This window comes from Bufo gargarizans, unplaced genomic scaffold (assembly GCF_014858855.1).
Source record: "Bufo gargarizans isolate SCDJY-AF-19 unplaced genomic scaffold, ASM1485885v1 original_scaffold_2202_pilon, whole genome shotgun sequence".
Lineage (NCBI taxonomy): Eukaryota > Metazoa > Chordata > Amphibia > Anura > Bufonidae > Bufo > Bufo gargarizans.
Window position 1 is genome coordinate 332455 of NW_025334685.1, and position 15291 is coordinate 347745.

Here is a 15291-nt window from a genome sequence, read left to right on the forward strand (position 1 = left end):
CACATATGTCTGCTTTATGTTGGCATAATTTTGTAAATGTCAATTAATTTTTTTAGGACATTCGAAGGTTTAGAATTTTAGAAGCAATTTTTTGACAAAATTTTCAAAACCATTTTTAAGCACCAATTCAGTTATAAGGTGATTTTGAGGGGCTTACGTAATAGAAACCACCCATAAATGACCCCATTTTAGAAACTACACCCCTCAAAACTGAGGTTACAAACTTTGTGTTGTTCCACAAGAATTAAAGGAAAATGGAGGTGAAATTTCTAAATTTTATTTTTTGGGTATATTTTTTATGTTAATCAAATTTTGTTTGCAACACAGCAAGGGTTAATAGCAAAATAAACCATAATATGCATTACTCTGATTCTGCAGTTTACAGAAATACCCCATATGTGGTGATAAACTGCTCTATGGGCACGTGGCAATGATCAGAAGGAAAGGAGCGCCATATGGATTTAGGTAGAATGGCTTTTAGGCACCATTTTGTATTTGAATTTGACCCCCTAAGCGTTTTACGGAATTTGAAAATACTTGAATGTAAAAAATTAAGTTTCATTTCTTCCAATAAAATGTTGCTTTAGCCCCAAATCTGTCATTTTCACAAGGGGTAACAGGAGAAAAAGCACCACATAATTTGTTAACCATTTTCTCCTGAATGCGGCAACACCCCATATGTAGTGGTAAACTGCTGTGGGGGCACATGGCAGGACTCAGAAGGGAAGGAGCACCATATGACTTTTGCAGCGCAGATTTTGATGAATTGGTTTAAAGGTGCCATTGGTTTTTATTTTTTGAATGATTGTCTTATGTGGGGGTTCATTTTTTGCAGGATGAGGTGACGTTTTCATTGGTACCATTTTGGGGTACATAAGACTTTTTGATCGCTTGGTATTACACTTTTTGTAAGGCAAGGTGACCCAAAAAAAATGGCTGTTTTGGCATATTTTTTTTTTTTTTTTTTTTACAGCATTCACCTGAGGGGGCATATCATTTTTATTTCTGTTACGTTTTACACAGTGAAAGCATTTTCTGAACAGAATAAAATCTTGTTTTTGTGTTGCCATTTTCATCACTTTACTTCCCCCAAAAAATGGAATAAAAAGTGATCAAAAGGTCATACACCCCCCCCCAAATGATATAAGCAAAAACGACAGATCGTCTCGCAAAAAATTAGCCCTCATATAGCTCCGTAGACGTAACTATAAAAAAGTTATGGGGGTCAGAATAAGCACACACTTCCCATTTCCTTCCTGCAGAGATCATAGAGATGTGGGCAGAAAGGTTATGAAAAGAGCTGTGCATGTTTAACAGTACAGCTGCACAGTTCTCTCTATAATCGCGCAGAAATTCAGAGCACTGTGCACAAACATTAAAGGTGCAGCTCTAGGAGTGTGTGCAGGAGCACATTTTTCACTGGCGAGAGTATATGAGCTTTTGGGCTGTGGAGCTTAGATGGAGCAGTATTGATAATCAGCATTCTCTCCCGTATACCTTATTTTTCTTTAATTTGGAACTTGGAGCTGAAGGCTATAATGAACTACTTTAACAGCCGTGAATATGCTTTAGGACAGCCAAGCAAGTATGCATCTTGGAAGTTGTATTTTTACATCTGGAATGCCGGAGGTTAGCCATCACTGCTTTAGGGTAACTGCACACAATGCGGATTACATGCGTTTTTTCCATGCAAATTTTTATACAGAAAAAACACATCGTAACACAGTATCAGCAAAGTGAATAAGATTTGACAAATCTCATGTACACTTAGCTTTTTTTCTTCTGTGCAGAAATTGACTTGTTGAGAAGATTTTAAAATCAACAGCCTGTTTGTGTGATTCCGCACCTTCTATAGAGTGTTTTTTCCCATAGACTTCAATGGGGTTATTAACACAAACAAAAACTCCACAACAAAAACAACATAAAAATGTACCAAACCCATGACAAATAGTGCAGATTTACTGCATGTGTGTTGTTTTTTACGGTTTTGCTGTGGATTTCTTGAGGATTTTCTACATACAAATCTGTACAGGTACCCTTAAAGGGCTTCTCTACAACCTTCCTTAGGTCAGGCTACCAATGTTTGATTGTGTGGGTCCAACATGCAGGGCTCCTGCTGATCAGCACAATGAAGGGGCCACAGCGAACCTGTCAGGGAGGACTAAATGTGACTCAAATTAGCCAGCAAGTCTGGCCCCTTTCAGACGAGCGAGTTCCACGCATCAGACTTGCAGTGTGTGTATGCAGCAGCTCCTAACCTGACCTCCCAAGCACTGCTGGGGTCACATAGCATTATATTGATTTATGGTGCTACGTAACCCTTACAGTTCTGGAATGTATTGTATAACAGTGACATATACTGCTGTCAGTGTTATCCAATACATTCCAGAACTGTAAGGGTTACATGGCATCATAATTCAATATAATGCTTTATGACCATGGCAGTGCTTGGAGGTCAGGATGGGAGCTGCTGCATACTCACACTGCGAGTCCGATGCGTGGAACTCGCTAGTCTGAAAGGGGCCTTCCTGAAATATCCTAAAATGACCAATCTTGTAAAAAAAAAAATTGGTATCCTTTTTTTTTTTTTAGGTCCTTTCTATCTTGGCTAGAGAACAGAGATGAGAGCCGGAGATAAACGTGCCTGGCATCCATATTCTATGGAGTAGTAGATTATATTTGCTACAACAAGCTGCCTTCAGTCACATACAAATCAGCATAAGCCATGCTCCCCAAGAGGAGGATGTCCTTGTACTTGCCTTTTGTTAATTTTTTTAGTATCACTCAAAAGGCAGAAAAAAAGGATGAAATGCATAAATAATAAGCCTATATTACAAATTAGTTGCATTATTTACAATGCGTGGAAGGGGACACACATTTCAAGACAAGCCCATCACACTGCAATTTTGCTAATTTTCTCAAATGAACTGGAACTTTTATATGCATTGTATTTTACAATCTATGTGACTGTGTTTTGCCAGTCTATAATATATTTCCCCCGACCAGGCTGAAGCTTTTCCTTATTGGATCTATAATTTATGTCTGCTTCAATATGCTGGGACTCTACATTTTTCTGATGTATTTCCACAGGCATAACTACACTTTAATTAGCTTCCACCAGATAAAATCTTTCTGCCAGCCTGAGAGTCAATTATTCTGGGTTGCAACGTATGCAAAAATAAGCACTGAAACTACACAAAATGCTCTTTGGTCTCCAAGCATACCATTTATCACGGGCATCTTTAAGAACAGCACCCATGCTTCATACCGTTAAGTCTGATGTATTCACCCACTCGGTCTACAGTCTCTGGACTTAAACCCTTCTCCTCGATCATCTCACTCTTGACCTTGTCCCAAGGAACCTGAAAGACATCTGAAATACATAAGTTACTTGTCCTCAACAGTCTCCATTATAGATACCACTGAAAATCCATTCTCTCATCATAAAACCAAGCAAGAAATGAATGAGAAAAATGTCACCCAAACTGTGTGACATCAGAACGTTATAAATAGACGATTACAGCTCCTGTATCCAGTCACGTGCTAATGTCTAGCTTTTTCTAAATCAACTTCAGACCTTAAGTGCCAGCACAAGGCCAGATTTAAATGATATTCCTGCTCGGTAACAGATACATTTATCAAAGTAGGGGGGAGCAGTTTTGAATCCTTGCATATGTCTTCCATGTCCTGAAATGCGTAATATTATTATACTGCAATGTTGCCTGATATTGACGTATAAGCCATTAGAGAACATTTCCTCTCAATAAAATTACCAGTACTACCTGGAAACAGAAGTCCCTGAGTTGTCCTCTCGTGTGATGGCTTTGCATATTCTATTCAGTCACTGTTCGGTTATCAAGGACTAACAGATTCAAGTAAGAAAAGACAGATAGAGGTCGTCTCCCAGGTAGGGCTGCAGTAAACGATTATTTTAGAAATTGAGTAATCTAATAAGAAAACATTAATTAGTAGACGGTTTTCCTTTATAAAAACTCATCAGACCACCTACCATCAGTCCCCAACACCCTTAGGTCCCCCCTGTGCGATCAGCCCAAGTGCATCAGTTCCCCCTGGTGCCATCAGCTCAACTATCCCCCAGTGACATCAGCTCTCCCCCACCCCAGTGCCATCAGCTCTTCCCCCCCAACCCCGCTCCTCCTGACACCCGGAGTGAGTACACGGCGTCATTGGTTGCTATGACGCTGTGCACTCCGGGCGTCCGGCCTTAGTCTCACCAACTTACCTTTCCAGCAGGGGCGCCGCCGACACTGCATCGTTCCGCGCTGCTCTGCGCCTGATGTCACACAGCGCGTCAGGTCACGACGTGCGTACGTCAGGAGGTCAGTGTAGCGCAGGACCATAGACGTGCTGTGGAGTGACTGGAGGCCCCCTGCTGGAAAGCTGAGTATTCCGAACGCAGCGGGAGATCACAGAGTGGGAGTAATAGCAAGCGCTTCACTCCCGCTCCATGGTCACGTGACACAAACGAATCCTCGAGGATTTTTTGTGTCAAATTACTCGAGTATTTGTTGTAGCCCTACTCCCAGGTTTCCACACACTATGTGCAGCACAGAAATATGTTAGGGGTTCCACTCTGGTTTACTTCCACACTCCAAAAATCTTAACTGCTTGCCTACAGAGAGGTTGTGAGCCCTAGAGACTGATGTGACTTATTGTAATCTACGTACAATGCTGCAGAAAGTTTAACCCTATAGAGCAGGCATCCTCAAACTGCAGCCCTCCAGCTGTTGCAAAACTACAACTCCCAGCATGCCCGAACAGCCTACAGGTATCAGCCTACATCAGGTCATCGTGGGAGTTGTAGTTTTACAACAGCTGGAGGGCCGCAGTTGGAGGATGCCTGCTCTAGAGGCCTCCTGCACATGACTGTGTCTGTATTGTGGTCTGCAAATCACAAATCTGCAAAATACAGAAACCTTCCATGTGCACTCTGCATTTTTCTCACTCCCATCGCAAGAAATGACTATTGTCATCTGCAATAAGGAAAAGAATAGAACATGTTGCATAATTTGCAAAACAAACATACTGATGTTGACAGGACATGGATTTTTTTTTTATGGACCCATAAAGATGAATGGGTCCATGTGCAATCCGCAAAAAATGGAGATTGGACATGGATGCAAGATAGGGTCGTGTGCATGACCCCTTAACAGTTATATCCTCCTGACCCCATTGTGCTGCATGTGTTAAAGGTTATAACGAAAGACAAGTCAGCACACGAATATGAAATGAAGAATGATGAAACTACACGGAAGTCATCCATGTTTTCCGCATCCATATGTCTATAGAACATGTCCTATACATGTCCACCAAATGCAGACTGCAGACCCATTGAAGTCAATGGGCCCGCAAAAAATGGTTACAGTCATGTGCATAAGGCCTAACTTTTTTGTTTTGTTTTTGCAGGATGAATTTGGAGGTGTGGCTGCCTTCATCTTGGTTATGCACTCCTAGGTAACCCTTCCTTTCCATAGGCTCGTTTTAATTAGTGCAGTGTATATAGCTGTAGTCTGCTCTCCCCGAATAAACTGGAGGCCTGCTGGAACAGAGGGAGGAAACAAATCGAGCAGACACAGTATACATGTGGAGCTTGCTCTCCCTAAATTAATTTGAGGCTGGCAGGCAGGGAGAGCTATCATTATAGAGTAGGTTCCCATCCAGAAAGCGGTCACTTGGTCATGGTGGATGGGCACAAATGATTTTGATCAAAAATCATATATTTGCTAAGTACCTCATATTCATTACATAGTGCATACATTATTAGGGCTTGTTCACATGACCGTTGCCATATTGTGGCCCACATACACGGGGCACCGGCCGCGTGCATTCCGCATCACGGATGCAGACCCATTCACTTGAATGGGTCCGCAAATCCGGAGATGCGGTGCGGAACGGAAGCATGGAACGGAACCCCACGGAAGCACTACGGAGTGCTTCCTGGGATTCCGTTCCGTTCCTCTGCACCACAAAAAGATAGAACTTGCTCTATCTTTTTGCGGAACGGACGGATCGCGGACCCATTCAAGTGAATGGGTCCGCGATCCGCATGCGGCCTGGCCACAGTTTGTGCCCGTGCATTGCGGACCACAATTTGCGATCCACAGCACGGGCACGGAGGGGCAATGGTCGTGTGAACAACCACTTAATCTGACATGTTTCACTTTATTGTGGTAATAACTCTGAAACGCTTTTACTTATATAAGCGATTCTCAGATTGTTTTCTCGTAATATAGTGTATTTTATGTTGGTGGTAAATTTGAATCAATATGTTTCACCTTTATTTATAAAAAAATAAACATTTGAACGTCTCTGCTTTTAAAGCAGATTTTAATACCTCATAAAATAGTTATTACCGTATTTTTCGCCCTATAAGACCCACCGGCCCATAAGACTCACCCAGGTTTTTGAGGAGGAAAATAAGAAGAAAAATTTTTTTTTTAACCAAAAGGTGTGCTTTTGGTGGGTTTTGAACTAATGGTGGTCTGTGGATGACACACTGTTATGGGGAAGAAAAATAAATAATATTCGCAAAGAGCTTCTAGCTGCATTTGCAGTAAGTATGACCACCAAGTATTTATTCTTTCAGTGTTTGCTTATATCTTTGTGCAATTGACTAGCAGAGTGCTGTTACCTGTAGTTCCACTAATCCAACACTGTTATGGGGGTCTGTGGATGACACTGTTATAGGGGCATCTGGGGATGACACACTGTTATGGGGGCATCTGGGGATGACACACTGTTATGGGGGCATCTGGGGATGACACACTGTTATGGGGGCATCTGGGGATGACACACTGTTATGGGGGCATCTGGGGATGGCACTGTTATGGGGGCATCTGGGGATGGCACTGTTATGGGGGCATCTGGGGATGGCACTGTTATGGGGGCATCTGGGGATGGCACTGTTATGGGGGCATCTGGGGATGGCACTGTTATGGGGGCATCTGGGGATGGCACTGTTATGGGGGCATCTGGGGATGGCACTGTTATGGGGGCATCTGGGGGATGGCACTGTTATGGGGGCATCTGGGGGATGGCACTGTTATGGGGGCATCTGGGGGATGGCACTGTTATGGGGGCATCTGGGGGATGGCACTGTTATGGGGGCATCTGGGGGATGGCACTGTTATGGGGGCATCTGGGGGATGGCACTGTTATGGGGGCATCTGGGGATGGCACTGTTATGGGGACATCTGGGGATAGCACTATTATGGGGGCATCTGGGAATGGCATGACATCTTATGCTGTGTGTCATCCACAGATCCCCCATTACAGTGTCCCTGTGTAGTGAATGACCCCCAATACAGGGAGTGGGGGGGCGGCATCTTGTTTTGTAATGGCAGCGGGGACCAGGGCAGTCACTGTATTCTACTACACTGGGCCCCGCTCACTGTAGTAATCATATAGACAACGTTAAACTGTAAATTCATTCATCCAGGCTGTAGTACGGTACTTACTACTAACTGCCAAAGCAGGCAGGAGGCCACTCACTACGTCACGTGCCATTTTTATTGGTACCATTTTTCGGTACATATGATTTTTTGATGATTCATTATGGCACTTTTTTGGGGCAAGGTGACCAAAAAATTGCTATTTTGGCACAGTTTTTTTTTTTTTTTTTTATTACGGACGTAGCAATACCCAATATGTCTGTTTTTATTAATTTTTTCAGTTTTATACAATAAAAGCATTTGTGAAAAAAATGTTTTTTGTGTCAACATTTTCTGAAAGCTATTTTTTTTTAAAATTTCTGCTGATCGTCTTGTGTAGGGGCTCATTTTTTGCGGAAAGGGTTGACATTTTTATAGGTAGCATTTTTGAGTACATATGATTTTTTTGATCACTCAATATTACACTATGTGGCAAAAAAGTGACCCAAAAAAAATTGGTTGTTTTGGCAGGAGTTTTTATTAAATTTTTTATGGAAATCACCTTAGGGGTTAGATCATGTGATATTTTCATAGAGCAGGTTGTTACGGACGCGACGATACCCAATATTACAATACTTTAATATATTTCAGTTTTACACAATAAAAGCATTTTTTTTTTTTCTTAAACCATGTTTTAGAATCTCCATTTTCGGAAAGCCATATTTTTCATATTTTTGGGGCAATTGTCTTATGTAGGGGCTCATTTTTTGAAGGAAGAGATGATGGTTTGATTGGTACTATTTTGGGTTGCATAAGACTTTTTGATTGCTTGGTATTACACTTTTTGTGATAAAAGGTGACAATTTTTTTATATTTTTTGCACAGTTTTTATTTTATTTTTACAGACCTGGAGATACTGAACATGTCTACTTTTAAAAAATGTACTGCAGTTTTACACTATAAAAGCATTTTTGAAGGAAAAAAAAAAATCATGTTTTAGTGTCTCCATTTTCTGAAAGCCATATGTTTTTTTTTACCTTTTGGGCGATTGTCTTATGTAGGGGCTAATTTTTTGTGGGAAGAGATGACGGTTTGATTGGTACCATTTTGGGGTGTCTATGACTTTTTGATCACTTGGAATTACATTTTTATAGAGTAGGTCATATCAGGTTTTATTTTAAACACAATTTTATGGTGAGGGGGCTTTTTTTTTTCTTTACTTGAAACTTTAATTTTCCTTTTATTATAAAAAACAACACCACTTTTTTTTAAAACTTTTTATTTTTGTCCCGCTATGGGACAAAAGGGTTTGATCTTTGTTTCAATTCAGTACAATACATTCTATATTATACTGAATTGAACTGTCAGCATCTTACACAGTAAGATGGATCTCCTGGGCTTCCGTAGCTGGCAGGCTCCGATGCCTGTGTAAGGCATCAGAGCTGCCATGGCCACCATCAACCCCCTGTCACTGCAGCGTGGGGGGAGATGGAGTCAGAGGGAGCCCCCTCCCTCTGTAAAACCCACACGTGCCGCGGTCAGCGCTGACCGTGATATGTGAAATGGTTAATCTGCTGGCATCACCGCATACAGCAGGGGTCCGGCTATCAGTAACAGCCGGGCCCCTGCTGTTGATCGGGCGGGTGCAGCTGCTGCACCCGCCCGATCACATCACATACATGCACATGAGGCTGTGGCAAGAAGTCGCATTCCCTCACGTACATGTATGGTAGAATGCGTAAAGGGGTTTTCTGGGATTCCAATGCTCAGGATAGATAATTAATATCAAATCAGTGGGGGTCCTAGACCCCACCGATCAGCTGTTTTTGGCCCGCTGCTGGCATTGTAAATTCTACAAAGGATGGATCCAGAAGCAGAAGGCTCTGTCCACTGTAGTGGCTCCAGGATACCGTGTAGTGTTCCAGGGTACTTCAGCATTCAAGTGAATGGGAGCTGAGCTGCTGTATACCAACACTGGAAACTACAAAGTGGATGGAGCTTTCTATCCAATGTATAGTTTCCAGCGCGGGTAGCTGGCCAAAACAGCTGATCAGATACCCACTAGATATTGATAACCTATCCTGAAAACAGGTCATCAGTATATAAGTCCCGTAAACCCCCTTTAACAAACTACCCAGTTTATTATTATAGACGCATCAGGCAGCTGAAATGACTTCTAGGCACAGAGGCAGGCCAGCCAGTATCCTCTTTAACCTGTGACTCGCGTTCTTGATTTTGCTGCAGGAACCCCCAGAATCAATTATCTTGCTGCTGCTGTATGACTGTGTTCCTGGCTCACAGTCCAAGAGAGCCCTAGTCCAAGGCCAGCGCCAGTCAGCAGGAAACTCAGTGTCTCCAGCAAAAACTGTCTAAGGCACACACTGGGCAACTGGCTACTACTGAAAAAAAGGGTGTTGCTGGAGTTTTAGGGATTTGAGAACAGGTGTCTGGTAATATTTTCATGTAGCTGTATAGTGTCCCCCCCAAATGAATTTTACTGGTGGGCTCAGACACTGTGCTGCCCTGTGGTATTTAGTTTTGCTGGAGCAGTATATTGTGCTGCACTGTGGTATCTGGTTATATTGGGGCACTATTTTGTCCTACACTGTGGTATTTGTTTCTGTTGGGGCAGTATATTGTGCTACACTGTGGTATTTGTTTCTGTTGGGCAGTATATTGTGCTGCACTGTGGTATTTGTTTCTGTTGGGGCAGTATATTGTGCTGCACTGTGGTATTTGTTTCTGTTGGGCAGTATATTGTGCTACACTGTGCTGGACTAGTGACAATATGTTCATGTGTCACGTGGTCTAGGACCATCTCAGCCCCTTAGACATCCTACACCTTCATGGTCAGAGCCTGTGAAAGTGAAGCTAGCGCGAAACGGCCCTTTACTCGTTGTATACTGCATCCTTGTGATGACTTTAATTTTTAAGAGCACTATGAAAGTCCTGCAGTCACTGGTTTCTACGGGAAACACATACAGCTTTTCTTTTAGACAGTTTTATACTGGATGCACAGGTGAAGCAGGTAAAAGCATGGAGATATGGCCATCTCATGTAGGTGGCGTTTGACCTGCGTCAGTTGTTCTGTGTATTCTTCCACTTGTGTGTCAACTCATCTCAACTCAGACGCACTATACCCCCCCAAAAGTCCGTCCTATAGTCTGAATGCTAATTACTTATTTTTAGAGTCTGATCTGAGGTGTGATGAAAAATATTTTTTTCAAATTTTCTCCTCTAATGTTTGGGTGCGTCTTATAGTCCGGTAATGCGGTAATTCCATCACAGTTACTAGTATTTGTATGTACAAAACTAAATAAGTCACAACACATTTTAGACCTATTTAAGAAGTAAATGGGCCAAAAAGAATAATTCACTGTGGCTAGCTGTGTCAGGATTTCAGCTCAACGAAGAAGTGTGGCTTATGAAGTGGCCTAAGTACAAACAGTAGTTGGTGAAGGGCTAGATAAGTCTAGCTATGTACCAAATTTAATATACTTTACAGCATGTACCACTATTGAAAATTTAGTGCTCTTTAGACTGTCTTGTTTATGCTGTCAGCATTTTAAATAAGAATACTAAACCTGCCCGAATGAATTCCTGTGTTGGAATGGCAAAATCATAGTACCAGATATGACCACAAGATGGCAATCTAACTGCTTGTAAAATAAAGACAAATAGGATGTTTGTGATGAGATACAATTTTCTAATTGGTATACAGCAACTCTTTTATATATTATGCATTATTTATCTAAGACTACATTCTAAAATCTGCCTTGATCCATAATCTTACGTCCTTATGTACCATCACACAACTAAAGTAAATTTCAACAAGGCGACTAACATTTTCAGTATGTTTCTTTGTTTCACATTCAGGCTATATTCTTATAGGCAAAAGTGGTCACAGATTTCACATGGAAAAATATGCTTTTTCTGCAGCATAATCCATATTGAATATGCAATTCACAGTTACATGTAAGAAACAGTGGATGTGGATCCACTCAGGGCTGTTGCTACTAGGGGTACACCGAAATTCCGGCGGCCGAAAATATCGGCCGAAAATGCACCTAATCCATTTCGGCCGATATTTGTACATATCTGCCGAAAATAGCGGGGAGGGACTGGGAGGAGGAGCTGGGGGCCGGTGCGTTCACTGTGCTCCGGCCCCCAGCTCCAGTAGTTATAAAATGTGTGCAATTAATAAGGATTCTATTCATGAGGCCCCCTCTGCAGTAGAACATTCAATATAGCCACATCCTACTCACAGGGCTGTTATCTTAATGCTGGCCGGCCGGGCAGACGAGCGGCAGCGTCACGACTGACGTCACATGCCTGCGCCGCCTCCTTCATTCAGAAAGTAGGCCGGGCACATGACGTCAGTTGTGACGCTGCCGCTCCTCTGCCCGGCCGGCCAGCATTAAGATAACAGCCCTGTGAGTAGGATGTGGCTATATTGAATGTTCTACTGCAGAGGGGGCCTCATGAATAGAATCCTTATTAATTGCACACATTTTATAACTACTGGAGCTGGGGGCCGGAGCACAGTGAACGCACCGGCCCCCAGCTCCTCCTCCCAGTCCCTCCCCGCTATTTTCTATTAATTGTACACATTTTATGGACGGCACTGTTATGAGGTGGGGGGGTCTGTGGATGGCACTGTTATGGGGTGGGTGGGGGTCTGTGGATGGCACTGTTATGGGGTGGGTGGGGGTCTGTGGATGGCACTGTTATGAGGTGGGGGGGTCTGTGGATGGCACTGTTATGGGGTGGGTGGGGGTCTGTGGATGGCACTGTTATGGGGTGGGCGGGGGTCTGTGGATGGCACTGTTATGAGGTGGGGGGGTCTGTGGATGGCACTGTTATGGGGTGGGTGGGGGTCTGTGGATGGCACTGTTATGGGGTGGGTGTGGGTCTGTGGATGGCACTGTTATGGGGTGGGTGTGGGTCTGTGGATGGCACTGTTATGGGGTGGGTGTGGGTCTGTGGATGGCACTGTTATGGGGTGGGTGGGGGTCTGTGGATGGCACTGTTATGGGGTGGGTGGGTAATATGATTTATTAAATTCATGAAAAAGAATTATTAATAAAATCATTTAAAAAAAAGTATTTTAAAAGTATTTGGGCAAAAAGGCAGTTTCGGTTTCGGTCAAGGGGTATCCTGAATTTTCGGTTTCGGACCAGAATTTTCATTTCGGTGCACCCCTAGTTGCTACCATAAGGCAGACCAAGCAGCTGCCTTAGGGCGCACCCTGGGGGAGGGCGGAAAAATGTGACATGGAGGGGGAGAAATGTGACATGGGGGCATGATGGCTGACATAGGGGCATGAAGGCTTACATGGGGGGCTGACATGGGGGGCTAATGGCTGACATGGCGGCATGATAGCTGACATGGGGGGCTGATGGCTGACATGGAGTCTGATCTGAGGTCTGATTAACATTGGGGGTATGATTGGGGCTGTGAGCTGAGGTCTGATTAACATTGGGGGTCTGATTGCTGGTCTGACCTGAGGTGGGCGCCCCCCCTCGCAGGTGAGCTGCGAGGGGGGGCACCAAAATGTAGCTTCGCTTGTGTTGGCAAAAATCCTTGCACCGGCCCTGGATCCACTGTTTCATCAACTAAACTAGGGATGCTCAACCTGTGGCAAAACTACAATTCCCAGACAGCCTACAGGTATCCGCACACGGCAGGGCATGATGTGAGTTGTAGTTTTACAACAGTTGGAGGGCCGCAGATTGAGCATGCCTGAACTAAACGATTTGGCTTTGGGCTAGACTTAGAGAGGTTTATCCTGCCACTCCCCTGGTTTCCACACTTTAACACCTGTATAGGGGATCTGGCCGTTAGTGCAGGGGAGACACCAGGAAGCTACCTCTTGAAATAGTCCCAGTGCAGTTTGACCCATGGGAGTTAGAGACTCTGGCACAAAGCACCGAGGGATCAGGCAATACTCATAGTCAGGAAACTGTTCAAGGTCAAAGCAGGCAGAATTCATGCGAATATGTAAAACAAGTCCAAGGTCAAGGCTGGCAATGGAGGGTCAATACAGTAAACAGGTAGAAATCAGGACAGGCAGCAGAAGGTCACAGTAGGTAAAAAGAAAGTTCAATACATGAGAAGGCAGACTGAAAAGCACAACTTCACAAGGACTAGCAAGCTAGAATACCAAATTGCTTAGGCAACGAAGTGAGGTCAGAACCACAGAGTTATAGCAGAAACTGATAAGCAGTTAGAGGCAGCCGTGCAGCAGCACACAGAGAAAGGAAATATTACAGGCTATAGCTACTAGAGATGGGTTGTTGATCCAGGGAGTTATTCTGATTGCCTGATTGGAGTTGGGAAGGAATTTTTTCCCCTAAAGTAAGGAAAATTGGCTTCTACCTGTTTTTTTTTTGCCTCCCTCTGGATCAACTTGCAGCATATCAGGCTGAACTGGATGGACAGATGTCTTTTTTCAGCCTTATAAACTATGTTACTATGGTAGTGAATGCAAAAATATGAGTAGTAGTTTTACAATTAGCAACTTTCCTAATAATAAACATAACAGGGATGGACATGGGAGGACGAAGTAACATTTCCATTGATTTCAATGAGAAAAAATATGCAACCTGTGTGTACATGGCTGTGTCTTTTTCTGAAGCTTGAGAAGTAGCATGTTACTTCATGCTATTAGCAGCGTTCTCTATTGGTCAATAGGGAACGCACAAGGGTACAGCAACTGCAGCGAGAACAGAGCCTCTAAGTGTAACAACACCACCCCAATTGCTCCGAGAGGCTCATTTGCATAGATTAACCCCTTCTACCCCGGGCCAGTTTTCACCCTTCTGCCCAGGTAATGTTTTCCAAATCTGACATGTGTCAATTTATGTGGTAATAACTTTGGAACACTTTTATTTATCCAAGCCATTCTGAGATTGTTTTCTTGTGACACATTGTACTTCATGATAGTCATAAATTTGAGTCAATATAGTTCACCTTTATTTATGAAAAAATCCAAATCCCCCAAATTTTAAAAAATTTGCAATTTTCTAAATTTCGATTTCTCTGCTTTTAAAACAGAAAGGGATACCTCATAAAATATTTATTACTTAACATTCCTCATATGTCTACTTTATGTTGGCATCATTTTGGAAATGTAATTTTATTTTTTTAGGACGTTAGAAGGCTTAGAAGTTTAGAAGCAATTCTTAAAATTTTTAAGAAAATTTCCAAAACCCACTTTTTAAAGGATAGCTGTTGTATGATTATTTTTTGGGGAGTATTGGATTGTGGTGATTAATATCACCTTGGTGGCCCTATTTCAACTGTTCACTGTGTATTCAATTACCCCTTAATTCCACATTTTTGTTCCCTGTACTGCCTGCTTTTACCTGTGCTTAAAATAGGGTTGCTAGGCAGGGTCTGTCTATGTGTTGAAGGACGGAGCACGCAGAAGCAGACTGGGTGCAAGGTCACATTACTGACAGCCAGGGACTGTAAGTAAATGATTAAAGCCAGGTCCTCCCCAGTAGCTCATAACAGTGCCTGGGCTGTGTGCACTTCTCCCTGTCCCTGCGCTTGGCAGACACTCCCTCACTCAGCAGAGCTGGAGAATGCAGAGTTGGAGCAGAGCAGGGAAGGGAGATCTGCCGTCTGCTCAGTGTATAAATGAAAGCAACATGTGGTAAGAGGACCCCTTTGTGCTGCAGGAGATTAAACCTTTAGGGGGGAGGGCTCTGGTTACTGACACTTTTGGGGGGCTATTGTTACTGGCTAGTGCATGTGAGGAGCTCAATGCATTGTGGGTAGTGAGGGCAGGCGGGATTAGCCTCAGGGTGAGGGCAGTGGTGGCCATCTTAACTGAATAGCAAAATTGCAGTTTTATGCAGACTGGTTGCTAAGTGATGAATCTTAATAAATATGG

General features: G+C 43.2%; 1 protein-coding gene across 1 annotated transcript in view; it reads right to left on the minus strand.

Annotated features, from left to right (window-relative positions):
• Window positions 1-15291, minus strand: part of LOC122924071 (histidine--tRNA ligase, cytoplasmic-like) — a 94183-nt gene that overhangs the window by 12436 nt on the left and 66456 nt on the right. Inside the window, exon 9 of the mRNA XM_044274987.1 lies at window positions 3269-3362. Within this exon, the coding sequence (XP_044130922.1) occupies window positions 3269-3362 (94 nt within the window). The remainder of the gene's footprint in view (window positions 1-3268; window positions 3363-15291) is intronic.